At 40.4% G+C, this 14,965-nt stretch overlaps 1 protein-coding gene across 2 annotated transcripts in view; it reads right to left on the reverse strand.

Moving 5' to 3' along the window:
* Window positions 1-514: 514 nt before the first annotated feature.
* Window positions 515-14,965, reverse strand: part of LOC121530673 (secreted frizzled-related protein 1) — a 29,302-nt gene continuing 14,851 nt past the window's right edge. For both annotated transcript variants that reach the window (XM_041835813.2, XM_041835812.2), the window contains one exon: window positions 515-1,948. In XM_041835813.2, the coding sequence (XP_041691747.1) occupies window positions 1,623-1,948 (326 nt within the window). In that variant the 3' untranslated portion in view covers window positions 515-1,622. The remainder of the gene's footprint in view (window positions 1,949-14,965) is intronic.

Raw genomic sequence — 14,965 nt, forward strand, 5'->3', positions numbered from 1 at the left:
TGAATCTGTGCTTGAAATGCAATACTTGACTGAGGGACCTTACATATGTTGTATGTATGGGGGACAGAGAAAGGCGTAGTCATTCAAAAATCATGTCAACCCTATTATTTCACATAGAGTGAGTGAGTCCATGTAACTTATGTGATTTATTAAGTCAAATTTGACTCCTGAACTAATTTAGGCTTGCCTAAACAAAGGGGGTGAATACTTATGCAATTACTATATTTTAGTTATTTAATATTTGTACAAAATGTAGTTATTTAAAATGTGTAGAATTTTCTTTTCACTTTGACATTATGGAGTATTTTGTGTAGATCAATATGCCCTGTAGGTGGTTTTCCATTTTATTTCTGTGTTGTATGAGTATAAGTCATGGGTATCATTGAAATACAGGCCACAGTTCATACTTCATTCCAGCTTTAACTGCTTGAGAGCAAGTAATACTGGGAGTACTATCTCTACAAAAATGTTATAGGTCACACAATCTGAAATGGAAAGAACATTCCAGACAACATTTCATTGTTTTCTATATTTATGTAAAATGTGTATGTACATAACAATGGGCAGAAATGCACTGCAGCCATAAAATAAATCTGTCATTTAACGTGATAGTTCTAAGATGTACCAGCAATACTGAACAAAACAATCAAAAATACAGATTTGTCAATCAACTATTTGCACTTTCAAAATGTGAGGCTACACAAAGTTATCACAAACTTAATGAACATCAATCTAGAGGGAGAGCAATTGAAGACAACATTAACAAAAAAAGAAAGAAAACTTTTTGGTCAAATATTATCTGACATCATATACAAATGCAAGGGATTTCATTATTCTATACCAGAGTGGCCACTCAAGAGACTGTTGTGCAATTGAATTGAAATACCGAACAATGCATGCATTATAACATACAGAGTTTGGCACACAGTACATTTCATATACTGTACCATTAGGCAAAAGGTATTTTCACTCAGATGATGCAGTTGATGTACTGGAATTGATTGGATTAACATTTCTATATATTTGTTAAAGTCAAAGAAAATATAAAACAAATGAGGCAGCTGAAGAGAGGACGACATTCTTAATATCAACTGTAGTGCAGTCATTATTTTGATGAGACAATCAGGTGAAGGCACGCTATCATACTATCATCAATAAGTTATTCAATGACCCTATCCGTGCCTCCTCTATGATGTGGCTTTTAAAGCTAAAATACACGTTATTATTGATTCTGTATAATCTATTCAATATGATCTAATTGTCGATTCTATGATCTACTTTTACATGTTCAGAGCAAGAGGAGCAAGTCCATCCATTTCAGCAGAACTCACTGAATTGTGGTCTTTTTACTGCACATTCAGGGATTGTGTAACACGTATCTACATACACAAAGTGGAAATGGTTTACTTTTTCAGATAACTGGAAACCACTATAGCAGAAGGTCTCAATGATCACAACGCTCCACTGGAAAATGGACAACGGAAAAATGTAAAGCAGGACTGTAAATGTAGAAAGATATACAGTTGATATAGATATATGAACAAAAACAAATTTGGATTGTTTGGTTGTACACGTTCTTGTGTATCATGATGATGAGATGCTTCTAAAAAAGTTGGGTCTGATTATTTAAAGACATTCTCGAAAGCTGGACACTTGTGGGTCTTGAGTTTCTTGATGGCCTTTTTGAACTCTTTGCTGGACTTGTCCCACTTGTGGATGCCCGTCAGGAGGAACTGCGTGTCCATTTTGCGGCCCATGATCAGGTAGGTGTTGCCCAGGTTATCCAGCTGCTGGCAGGGGCAGTCGGCTCCGTTCTTCAGGTACAGAACCAGCTTTTTTAGGTCTTTCTTCTTCAGGTTGCCCAGTTTCAATGGCTTCTTCCTCTTCTGCAGAATTACCTTGCGGTCCATGCCTTCCCGTCTCACCTCCTTGATCTTGGTCCTGATAGCTAAAATCAAAGAGACATCAAAAGAAAGAAGTTGGTTGTTAAAAACAATAATATCTGGGCACAGACGTCAGTTAGTCTACATTTGAGTTGTCAACTAACGTGAATTCAACAAAAAAGATCACCATGACATTGGATTTAGGTTAAAAGTTGGGTGAAAAAAAGACAAAATTCCCTTACGTTGATTACTTTTTACAAATCCAATCAGTTTTCCATGTTGATTCAACATCATCACATAGATTTTTGTTATTGAAATGACAATGCTGATTCAACCAGTTTTTGCCTAGTGGGATGTGCCTTCAGAAAGTATTCATACCCCTTGACTTATTTCACATTTTGTGTTACAGCCTGAATTCAAAATTGATTAAATATATTTTTTCTCACCCATCTAAACACAATACCCCATAATGATGAAGTGAAAACATGTTTTTAGAAATTTCTGTAAATGTATTGAAAATGAAATACAGAAATATCTCATTTACATAAGTATTCACACCCCTGAGTCAATACTTTGTAGAAGCACCTTTAGCGGCGATTACAGCTTTGAGTCGTCTGTATCAGCTTTGCACATCTGGATTTGGTGATTTTCTTTCATTCTTCCTCGCAGATTTTCTCAAGCTCTGTTAAATTAGATGGGGAGCGGCGGTCAACAGCAATCTTCAAGTCTTTCCACAGATTTTCAATGGGATTCAAGTCTGGGCTTTGGCTGGGCCACTCAAGGACTTTCACATTATTGTTCTGAAGCCATTTCAGTGTTGCATTAGCTGTATGCTCGGGGTCATTGTCCTGTTGGAGGTTGGTTGCACTCTGAAGCAGGTTCTCATCAAGGATTTGCCGGTATTTGGCTAAAAAGCATCCAAATAGAATGATGCTACCACCACATTTTACATTTACATTTTAGTCATTTAGCAGACGCTCTTATCCAGAGCGACTTACAGTTAGTGAGTGCATAGATTATTTTTTTATTTTTTCATACTGGCCCCCCGTGGTATGGTGTTAAACGGGTGATGAGCTGTGCCTGGTTTTCTCCAGACATAGCGCTTTGCATTCAGGCCAAAGAGTAAAATGTTTGTCTCATGAGACAACATAATATTTTGCCTTATAATCTCAGAGTCTTTCACCTGTGTTTGTGCAAACTCCAGGCTTGCTGTCATGTGCCTTTTTCTCAGGAGTGGCTTCCATTTGGCCACTCTCCTATAAAGCCCAGATTGGTGAAGTGCTGTAGAGACTTCTCCTTCTGGCAGGTTGTCCCATCTCAGCCAAGGAACTCTGTAGTTCTGTCAGAGTGGTCATTGGGTTTTTGGTCACCTCCCTGACCAAGGTCCTTCTTGTCGGATGCTCAGTTTGGTTGGATGGGCAGAACTAGGGAGAGTCTGGGTAGTTCCATATTTTGTACATTTCCAAATGATGGAGAACACTGTGCTCTTTCAACACTCTAGAAATTATTTTACACCACTACCCAGATATAATTGTGATGAAGCTTATATCTCTGAGATCTACAGACAGTTCCTTGGACTTCATGGTATAGTTTCTGCTCTGACATGCACTGTCAACTGTGGGACCTTATATAGACAGGTGTGTTTCTTTCTAAATCATGTCCAAACAATTGAATTGGCCACAGGTGGACTCCAATCAAGTTGTAGTGACACCGCAAGGATGCTCAAAGGATATTGGATGCACCGGAGCTCAATTTGGAGTGTCATAGCAAAGGGGTGTGAATACTTACACTACCATTCAAAAGTTTGGTTAGAAATGTCCTTGTTTTCGAAAGAAAAGCATTTTGTTTTGTCCAATAAAATAACATCAAATCTAACAAGCGGGGCAAGGGTAGGGAAAACAGATGAAACGTTGATGCACAATCCGATTTAGTGACAGCAAACTTGGCTGCCAGGTGCAAGTTGAGGACACAGACATACATACACATACACCCCTCCGCACGCTGCTCCTAATCTGCAGATTTATTGCAGTGAGAACGTGCAAAATCTATTTAGCCATATTAAACCACTTCAGTTTTTTCAGATCACGAGTATCATCCGATCCGACTTTCAACTGTTAATTTAGGGATACGATTAAGAACACGAGTATGGCCATTTCGGTACACCCCTACTGAGGACTATGGTTAGCCTGAAGACTATGGCTAGCCACTTTTCCTCTTAGACGTGTTAATATTTCATGTCAGAACAGAATGACAGTCATATAAACACTGTGTATGCATTGTGCCAGAGCCAGGGGCTCTGCGGAAAGATGGCAGGCAGAAGGGTTGGGTTGCAGAGCAGAGGGTATCAGTGGTTAGATAGCTAGTCCCCAGATGCCCAGGACCATTAAGGAAAGATAAGAGGGATTATACTATATAGGGCACTACTTTTGATCAAAGCCTTATAGGTCCTGGTCAAAAGTAGTGCATTATGAAGGGAATAGGGTGCCATTCGGGACGACGCCAGAGATATGGGTATCCTATATCAACCTCACGCTGTAAGGTCTTGGGGCTAGTATTTCTGTGTTTCATGGACATGATGACTAAGAGACAGAATCCAGATGAATTCATCTCTTTGGGAAACTGATCAGTCCTTTTCCCTAGACAGGAATGTTCAAATTACTGCTCGTCTGCCATGTGCCCCTCCAGCTTTAACAGGACCCCTTGAGTACCTTCTCTCTCTATCTCATGGGCTTTTAGGGAAGGATCCCTATACCTCATCAAGCTAGAATTCAAATATATTGAGTGAGATGAATTATCTATTTGTGAAATGCACCACCTAGAGTTGGATAATTCTGGTAACTTTCCCAGAATTCCCAGGTTTTTCCACAAATCCTGGTTGGAGGATTCCGGATTTCCTGCTTACTTCTTCTGGTTCCGGGAATCTTCAAACCAGGCTTTCTGGAAGACCTGGACATGTTGGGAAAGTTACCATTTTGCAACCATAACGTACCTTTATGTTCAATAGACGGGTGGGATGACAACTTCGCAAAATCATGCGCACGCATCTTGGAGAATGAAGGCTTTGTGTTATGATTCTGAACGGTCATAATATGGCTAAAATTAGCTAATTAGCTAACTAACAACTGTAACGATGTATTTGAGAGATAAGTGCTTATGGTGCACATTTATTTATGTTTTGAATAAACATTTAGACACTAAATATACAGCGCATTCGGAAAGTATTCTGACCTCTTGATTTTTTCCACATTTTGTTATTTTACAGCCTTATTCTAAAATTGATTAAATAGTTTTTTTCCTCATCAATCTACACACAATGCCCCGTAATGACAAAGCAAAAACAGGTTTTTAGCCATTTTTGAAAATGTATTAAAAATAAAGAACGTAAATATGACATTTACATAATTACTCTGACCCTTTACTCAGTACTTTATTGAAGCACCTTTGGCAGCGATTACAGCCTTGAGTGTTCTTGGTTATGACGCTACAAGCTTGGCACACCTGTATTTGGGGAGTTTCTCCCATTCTTCTCTGCAGATCCTCTCAAGCTCTGTCAGGTTGGATGGGGAGTGTCGCCACACAGCTATTTTCAAGTCTCTCCAGAGATGTTCGATCGGGTTAAAGTCCGAGCTCTGGCTGTGCCACTCAAGGACATTCAGAGACTTGTCCCGAAGCCACTCCTGCGTTATCTTGGCTGTGTGCTTATGGTCATGGCTTTTGGAAGGTGAACCTTCACCCGAGTCTGAGGTCCTGAGCACTCTGGAGCAGGTTTTCATCAAAGATCTCTCTGTACTTTGCTCCGTTCATTTTTCCCTCAATCCTGACTAGTCTCCCAATCCCTGCCGCTGAAAAACATCCCCACAGCATGATGCTGCCACCACCATGCTTCACCGTAGGGATGGTGCCAGGTTTCCTCCAGACGTGACGCTTGGCATTCAGGCCAAAGAGTTCAATCTTGATTTCTTCAGACCAAAGAATCTTGTTTCTAATGGTCTGAGTCCTTTAGGTGCTTTTGGAAACTCCAAGCGGGCTGTCATGTGCCTTTTACTGAGGAGTGGCTTCCGTCTGGCCACTCTATCATAAAGGCCTGATTGGTGGAGTGCTGCAGAGATAGTTGTCCTTCTGGAAGGTTCTCCCATCTCCACAGAGGAACTCTGGAGCTCTGTCAGAGTGACCATCGGGTTCTTGGTCACCTCCCTGACCAAGGCCCTTCTCCCCTGATTGCTCAATTTGGCTGGGCGGCCAGCTCTAGGAAGAGTCTTGGTGGTTCCAAATTTCTTCAGTTTAAGCATGATGGAGGCCACTGTGTTCTTGGGAACCTTCAATGCTGCAGAAATGTTTTGGTACCCTTCCCCAGATCTGTGCCTCGACACAATCCAGTCTCTGAGCTCTATGGAAAATTCCTTCGACCTCATGACTTGGTTTTTGCTATGACATGCACTGTCAACTGTGGGACCTTCTATAGACAGGTATGTGCCTTTCCAAATCATGTCCAATCATTGAATTTACCACAGGTGGACTCCAAATCAAGTTGTAGAAACATCTCAAGGATGATCAGTGGAAACAGGATGCACCTGAGCTCAATTTTGAGTCATAGCAAATGTTTCTGCATTTTCTCTCTCTCTGTGAGTGTGAGTGTAGGCACACACACACACACACACACACACACACACACACACACACAGTGATGAGACAGGTAGTAAGCTTCAAATGACCCTGGAATCAGACCTACTGCAGAGTGATGAATGAGACAAATACACCACAGATAGGTAGCTACCTACACTACCAGTCAAAAGTTTGGACACACCTACTCATTCAAGGGATTTTCTTTATTTTTACTATTTTCTACATTGTAGAATAATAGTGAAGACATCAAAACTATGAAATAACACATATGGAATCATGTAGTAACCAACAAAGTGTTAAACAAAGTTAAAATAAACCCTGTCTGTTACTTGGGTTTGTATACAGAAGATAGCCCTATTTGGTAAAAGACCAAGTCCATATTCTGGCAAGAACAGCTCAAATAAGCAAAGAGAAATGACAGTCTATAATTACTTTATGACATGAAGGTCAGTCAATACGGAACATTTCAAGAACTTTGAAAGTTTCTTCAAGTGCAGTCGCAAAAACCATCAAGCGCTATGATGAAACTGGCTGTCATGAGGAGCGCCACAGGAAAGGAAGACCCAGAGTTACCTCTGCTGCAGAGGATAAGTTCATTAGAGAATTACCAGCCTCAGAAATTGCAGCCCAAATAAATGCTTCACATTCAAGTTACAGACACATCTCAACATCAACTGTTCAGAGGAGACTGCTTGAATCAGGCCTTCATGGTCGAATTGCTGCGAAGAAACCACTACTAAAGGACACCAATCAGAAGAAGAGACTTGCATGGGCCAAGAAACACGAGCAATGGACATTAGACCAGTGGAAATCTGTCCTTTGGTCTGATGAGTCCATATTTGAGATTTTTGGTTCCAACCGCTGTGTCTTAGTGAGACACATAGTAGGTGAACGGATGATCTCCGCATGTGTGGTTCTCACCATGAAGCATGGAGGAGGAGGTGTGATGGTGTGGGGGTGCTTGCTGGTGACACTGTCAGTGATTTATTTAGAATTCAAGGCACACTTAACCAGCATGGCTACCACAGCATTCTGCAGCGATACACCATCCCATCTGGTTTGCGCTTAATGGGACTATCATTTGTCTTTCAACAGGACAATGACCCAACACACCTCCAGGCTGTGTAAGGGCTATTTTACCAAGAAGGAGAGTGATGGAGTGCTGCATCAGATGACCTGGCCTCCACAATCACCTGACCTCAACCCAATTGAGATGGTTTGGGATGAGTTGGACCGCAGAGTGAAGGAAAAGCAGCCAACAAGTGCACAGCATATGTGGGAACTCCTTCAAGACTGTTGGAAAAGCATTTCAGGTGAAGCTGGTTGAGAGAATGCCAAGCGTGTGCAAAGCTGTCTTCAAGGCAAAGGGTGGCTACTTTGAAGAATCTCAAATATAAAATATATTTAGATTTGTTTAACACTTTTTTGGTTACTACATGATTCCATATGTGTTATTTCATAGTTTTGATTCGACCATGAAGGCCTGATTCAAGCAGTCTCCTCTGAACAGTTGATGTTGAGATGTGTCTGTTACTTGAATGTGAAGCATTTATTTGGGCTGCAATTTCTGAGGCTGGTAATTCTCGAATGAATTTATCCTCTGCAGCAGAGGTAACTCTGGGTCTTCCTTTCCTGTGGCGCTCCTCATGACAGCCAGTTTCATCATAGCGCTTGATGGTTTTTGCGACTGCACTTGAAGAAACTTTCAAAGTTCTTGAAATGTTCCGTATTGACTGACCTTCATGTCTTAAAGTAATGATGGACTGTCGTTTCTCTTTGCTTATTTGAGCTGTTCTTGCCATAATATGGACTTGGTCTTTTACCAAATAGGGCTGTCTTCTGTATACCAACCCAAGTAACAGACAGGTTTTATTTTAAATTTGTTTAACACTTTGTTGGTTACTACATGATTCCATATGTGTTATTTCATAGTTTTGATGTCTTCACTATTATTCTACAATGTAGAAAATAGTAAAAATAAAGGAAAACCCTTGAATGAGTAGGTGTGTCCAAACTTTTGACTGGTACTTTATGTAAATAAGGTATTTCTGTTTTTTATTCATAATAGATTTACAAACATTTCTATAAACCTGTTTTTGCCTTGTCATTATGGGGTATTGTGTGTAGATTGATGAGGGATTTTTATTTATTTAATTCATTTTAGAATAAGGCTGTAACGTAACAAAATGTGGAAAAAGTAAAGGTGTCTGAATACTTTCCGAATGCACTGTATCAACTTTTGATTGTAAGGCAACCCCATCTGTTTTGCCCCCAAGGTGCGCACACATCGGTTTTGTTGGCAAACAACCCACCCATCAGTGGAGGCTGCTGAGGGGAGGACGGCTCATAATAATGGCCGGAATGGAGTAAATGGAATGGTCTCAAACACACGGTTGTGTTTGATACCATTCCATTCACTCCATTCCAGCCATTATATTCCATTCCAGCCATTATTATGAGCCGTCCTCCCCTCAGCAGCCTCTGCCACCCCTCTATACCACTACTACAACTACTACCACTTCAATACCACCACTGGTTGGTTACTGAAAGAGGGTTGAACCTTTGATGCTACAGTACATTGTAACCCTGCCTCTCATTGTCCCTTGATGTAAGACCAAGTATTGCAACAATTTTAAACCTACCAAATGTCTGAATAATCAAATTATTTTTTAAATTATTTTTCTGTCACTTATATCTCTCCAAATCTTACACCAGCCTCTGAATTGTCTTAATCGGTCTAATCTTTCACTTAACCCAATTTAACCTCCTAATCTCCTTGTTTCCTCCACCTCCCCTCCTGAAATGGTGCACGAGTCAACCCCATTGTGGTCCAAATCTCAGCCTCTATGGATACGTCCCAAATGACACCCTATTCCCTACATAGTGCACTACTCTTGACCAGGGTCCAAGTCAAAAGTAGTTAACAATATAGGGAATATGGTGTCATTTGAGATGCAGACTCAGCCATTATGGGTATAGGCCAACCTCTTCATCTCCCCACGCAAATGTAATGTAGGCTACTGCATGAGTGAAGGTGAATTTGGTACACGGTAATACATTTATAAGGAAAATGTTTTGCACGTTCCTGTGATTCCACCAGGTTGCTGTGATGACCAGATTAGTGACCATCTTGTGATCTATTAATACAGGAATTTGCACCTGCACTTAGTAAACTGACTGCTGCTTGAGATTTGGTTCTGACTGACCTGTCTTTGAATATCTGATTTAAAAAAATAAAATAATGCATAGGCATTAGGCATACATGTAACTAAAATAAATTACATTATTATCAGTGTAGCTAACAGGTAGGGGTAAAGACTTGTATAAGAAATATAGGCTACTATATCTGAACACTAAATAGGCCCCTACTTAAAATGCAACATGGTCCTCTATAAAGACTTGAATAGCTAAAGCATGAAACACACCGAGCATCTCACTGCCGATAGGTACCTGCTGCGTGCCGACTCGTTAGCGAAGAACCTACCGATTCTACGTGGAAGAGCCAACAAAAAAATACATTAAAAAATGGGCGCATGCATGCTGACTTCGGTCACCAGTTGTACTGTGTTTCCTCTGACACTTTGGTGCGGCTGGCTTCCGGGTTAAGCGAGCAGTGTGTCAAGAAGCAGTGTGGCTTGGCAGGGTCGTGTTTCGGAGGACGCATGGCTCTCGACCTTCGCCTCTCCCGAGTCCGTATGGGAGTTGCAGTGATGGGACATTAGTATTGACATTATAATTAAATCACAATGTATTAGCTAGTTTTCATGAAACAGCTGCCTGTGTTAGCTACCGAGTTTGTACAGTGTCCTTAGCTAGGTAGCTATGTTAAATGACGAAAATGTAAAAATGTTGTGCTAGCTAATGAATATGCTAACGTTAGCTAGCTAAACATTTGGCTATGGGCTGGCACTGGCAGTATGGGATTATGGAGAGTGAATTCAATTGTTTCTTCGTCATCTTGCTAGGTAGTTATCTAGCTGTGGCCATCTGGCTAGTATCAACAAGGGCTTTCCACAAAATAGCAACATTAGCGCAGATACTGTAGCGTCGAAACTAGACCATAAGCAATACGCACGGATATGCATTGCCAAACAACGCTACTGCCACCTTCTGGTTTGAAGTATTTTAACAAGGCTGAGTGGCTAAGTGAACACAAGAGATTGACTGCCAACACTCTGTTCAGAGGTGCTAAGTACTGTTGGCAGGCAAACGTGTCTGAGCTTTAAAAAGTATAAAATATATCAAAAAGTTGTATACAAGCAACTCAAGCGAGACCAGTCTACACGTTTTAAAGTTTGAACAGCGTTTCTATCTTAAACGGTGTAAGAGGAGTAGCATGCTTAATAATAATAATAATAATAATAATAACTAAATTCTAATTGTACATGAAATACAATTGATGGGACTTGCTTTAACTCTTTAAAATTATTTTTTTGGTAGTAGTAAAAGTTTAAAAAGGTTTACTTTACTATTTAAATCAAAGCAGTTTTAAAGTACTTATGGTTTTGAAAAACGTTATAGTAGTGGCAATCTCAGTTACCCAGAAGTAAAATTATTGCGAAAGTTCGCATAAGTCTCCTCCCTCGCAAAAGGAAACTCTCGGCCAAATCCATCCCTTCCGCTAATTTCACCCGTGTTTATGATCCGTATGGACACATACGAAGCAGTAAACATGGAAGAAGTGAGTGAGGATGTTTTCAACACAGCTATTTCGAATCTTAGCAGTGTCCATTCCATCCCATCGTTTAAGCCACTGCAACAGTTGTGCTTAAACATTTTGGCTGGCAAAGGGTACGTTTTAGCATGCTTGCCAACTGGTTTGGCAAAAGTTTAATATATCAAGCGATGTATGGAGGAAAGTTCTTTAACAACCGCGTTCAGTAAGCGGTTGATAGGTCTAGCAGTGGACGAGGTTCACACTGTTGTTCACTGATAAGTCTACATTTCAGACAAACTCCTGGCTAGCCGTTGGCATTGCCATTGCAGCTAGCTAGCTCTATCATTCATCCTACTTTACTATCAACTGGTCAGCTGTATCAGGTAGCTTTAGATGTGAGGGAAAACAAATATATTTGCTAACTATCCATCTGATTGGTTAAGTTGAGAAAATGCACTTAACTAGTTCACTAGATTGAAACTGCTGGGGGAACGCTAGCTAACGTTAATTCCCACCATCAGTCTGAGTTGAGTTCACCTTAGCTAGCTAAGTGGACTGTAGTTGGTTTATAGAAAAGAACTAGCTATATAATTGCTAGCTATATTTTAAGAGCCGATTTCTGCGGCCCCATACAAATCTGTCAGTTTAAGCTAGAGATATCTGTTTTTTTACATTGGATGTGTCTCAATCCACCACATCCACCGATGTCACACTTCCACATCTGCTGTGAAAGGTGATAGAGCTAGAGTGCTTATGCTTACAAACTATTATGGAAAGATGAGACTCTCACGAACATGATGGGGTTCTCCGTTTTGCTCTACAACCCCTTAGGACTCATCTGAAGTCAGTACAGCCGATTTGCCAACTTCTGTCTGTAGTGTCCAAACAGTTTGGGCTACACACTAATATGAAAGGTGAGACTCTCACGAACACGTACATGTCGGTTGTGTTGCCCATAGGCCTCACAAGACTCGTCTGAAGGTGCCCCAGTACCAATTGAAAAAATGAATGGAAGTATACTGTATATGGATACTTTTTAGTGCCAGACATAAGGGGTTAAATACATGTACAAAAAGAAACAATAATAATACCATTCGTGATCTTAAATCTCTCAGATAGGACAGACACTTCAGAACAAACTTCATTTAGATTTTCTTTGGGGGGGGGGGGACTATCTGTTCCATGTAGTGAATGTTATTCAATGCGTTTGTGTGGGCTAAAACCAGTTTTTGTTTTTATCAAGTGTACAAAACACTAAGAACACCTGCTCTTTCCATAGACTGACCAGGTGAATCTAGGTGAAAGCTATGATCCCTTATTGATGTCACCCGTTAAATCCACTTCAATCAGTGTAGAGGAAGGGGAGGAGACAGGTTAAAGAAGGATTTTTAAGCCTTGAGACAATTGAGACATGGATTGTGTGTGCCATTCAGAGGATCAATGGCAAAGACAAAATATTTAAGTGCCTTTGAAATGGGGTATGATAGTAGGTGCACTGGTTTGTGTCAAGAACTGCAACGCTGCTGGGTTTTTCACATTCACCAGTTTCCTGTGTGTATCAAGAATGGTCCACCACACAACTGTGGGAAGCATTGGAGTCAACATGGGCCAGCATCCCTGTGGAATGCTTTCGACACCTTGTAGAGTCCAATCCCCGACAAATTGAGGCTGTTCTGAGAGCAACTCAATATTAGGAAGGTGTCCTTAATGTTTTGTACACTCAGTGTATATCATAACTCTGAATAGGCCTCTACATGAACTAACACTACCAGGATTGAGGGTTCATCTATTGGCCCCCTATATTCCCATTGCCAATTAAAGTGTTAGAAAAAGAACAGTCCCAGTGGTTTTACAGGTATTAACAGTGCACATGGTAGGGATTAGGACCTTCATCAACCTCTGGTCCCTGAAAAGTCTCTGTGAGGAGGGCTTAGTGTTAAATGAAACCAAAATGGGCAGCTTTCATAATTAGCGAGTCATAAAACATACGTTTTAGGCCACCCCTGAAACCACCTTATCTGGATAAATCCAGCTTAAACTGGATTTGCACCTTGGTTGTTTGTGTGCATAATCTCCCTTCCAGCCAAAGTGTATAGTACAGTGACTGACCAGCTAGGATATGGCACTTGACATGTTTTAACTGTTAAGGGCAAAAGGCTCAGCCATTGATCAGTAGAATTCAACTAGAAGGTATGTTATTCTTTAATCTAATACATTCTGGGCGTGTGTTTTGGAAAACGATTCACCCCAAACTATCATCTGACATGAGAGTTATAATGATTTAACAATTTTTCTTTCAACGTTACGAGGGCGAAAATAGGAAATAATGCAAATACACCAAGCTTCAACTCTAATTCTATATTCAACGTCATCTCTATCTGTCGGTGGTCTCAGGTTTGGACAAATACAAAACACTCAAACTCTCTCCATCAATCGGCAATGCTGTAAATTTTGTGGACATCTAGGCTGCATCCTTTGTCCCTGAACCTTGACCTGAATTCCTCTCCTGGTTTAGAAGGCAAGACAGGCTTTCAGCCAGCACAGATGGTATCATAAACCCAACAGGAGAGCAACCATGGAATAACACAGCTCTGGCCTATTCACAACCATGGAACCTGTCTGCCCCCATGACCCAATGCCTGCATCCCAAATGGCACCCTATTCCCTACATAGTGCACTACTTTTGACCAGGCAAAAGTAATGCACTATATAGGGAATAGGGTGCCATTTGGGAAGCAGCCTATGTAATCAGTCTAGAGCAGGGCCAGGGCTGCTGCACTTTTATTTACTGCATTAGCATGGGGAGGGATGGATGGTGCAATTGCCTATACAATGAGAGAGAAAGTAATCTGTCTGAAGTAGACCAGGGTGGGTTTGAATTGGAGTGTTCTGACATTGTGTAACAAAGAGCTGTGGTAATAAAAGCTTAAGTAAGTGGGAACAAAGTGTTGAGAAGGATGTACCATAAAACTATCAGCAGGGTAGATAGCACTGATAGCTCTGTTAAGAAACAGATTCATTAAATCAAAACTGGATGGTGTTCAGAGATAGATGGGAGGGGTTGAGTGGAGCTGAAGGGTGGGACAAAAAATAAGATAACTAATGTAAAGTTAAATGTATATACAGTGTATTCGGAAAGTATTCAGACACCTTCCTTTTTTCACATTTTGTTACGTTACAGCCTTATTATAAAAAGGATGAAATTCATTTTTTCCCTCATCAATCTACACACAATACCCCATAATGACAATGCGAAAACAGGTTTTTAGACATTTAAAAAAATAAATATATTGTGTGTAGATTGATGAGTAAAAAAAATATTTCATCAATTAGGGGAAAATAATACAGGAAAATATATTTATAATATATTTACAAACATATATATATATACACAGTGCATTGGGAAAGTATTCAGACCCCTTCCCTTTTTCTACATTTTGTTACGTTACAGCCTTATTCTAAAATTTATTAAATTGTCCCCCCCCCATCAATTTACACACAATACCGTATAATGACAAGGCAAAAACAGGTTTTTATAATTTTTTGCAAATGTATACAAACCCCCCCCCCCCCGGAAATATCACATTTATATGAGTATTAAGAACATTTACTATGACACTCAAAATTAAGCTTAGGTGCATCCTGTTTCCACTGATGATCCTTGAGATGTTTCTACAACTTGATTGGAGTCCACCTGTGGTAAATTCAACTGATTAGACATGATTTGGAAAGGCACACACGTCTATATAAGATCCCACAGTTGACAGTGCATGTCAGAGCAAACACCAAGCCATGAGGTCGA

This window comes from Coregonus clupeaformis, chromosome 18, assembly GCF_020615455.1.
Source record: "Coregonus clupeaformis isolate EN_2021a chromosome 18, ASM2061545v1, whole genome shotgun sequence".
In the NCBI taxonomy this organism is placed as follows: domain Eukaryota; kingdom Metazoa; phylum Chordata; class Actinopteri; order Salmoniformes; family Salmonidae; genus Coregonus; species Coregonus clupeaformis.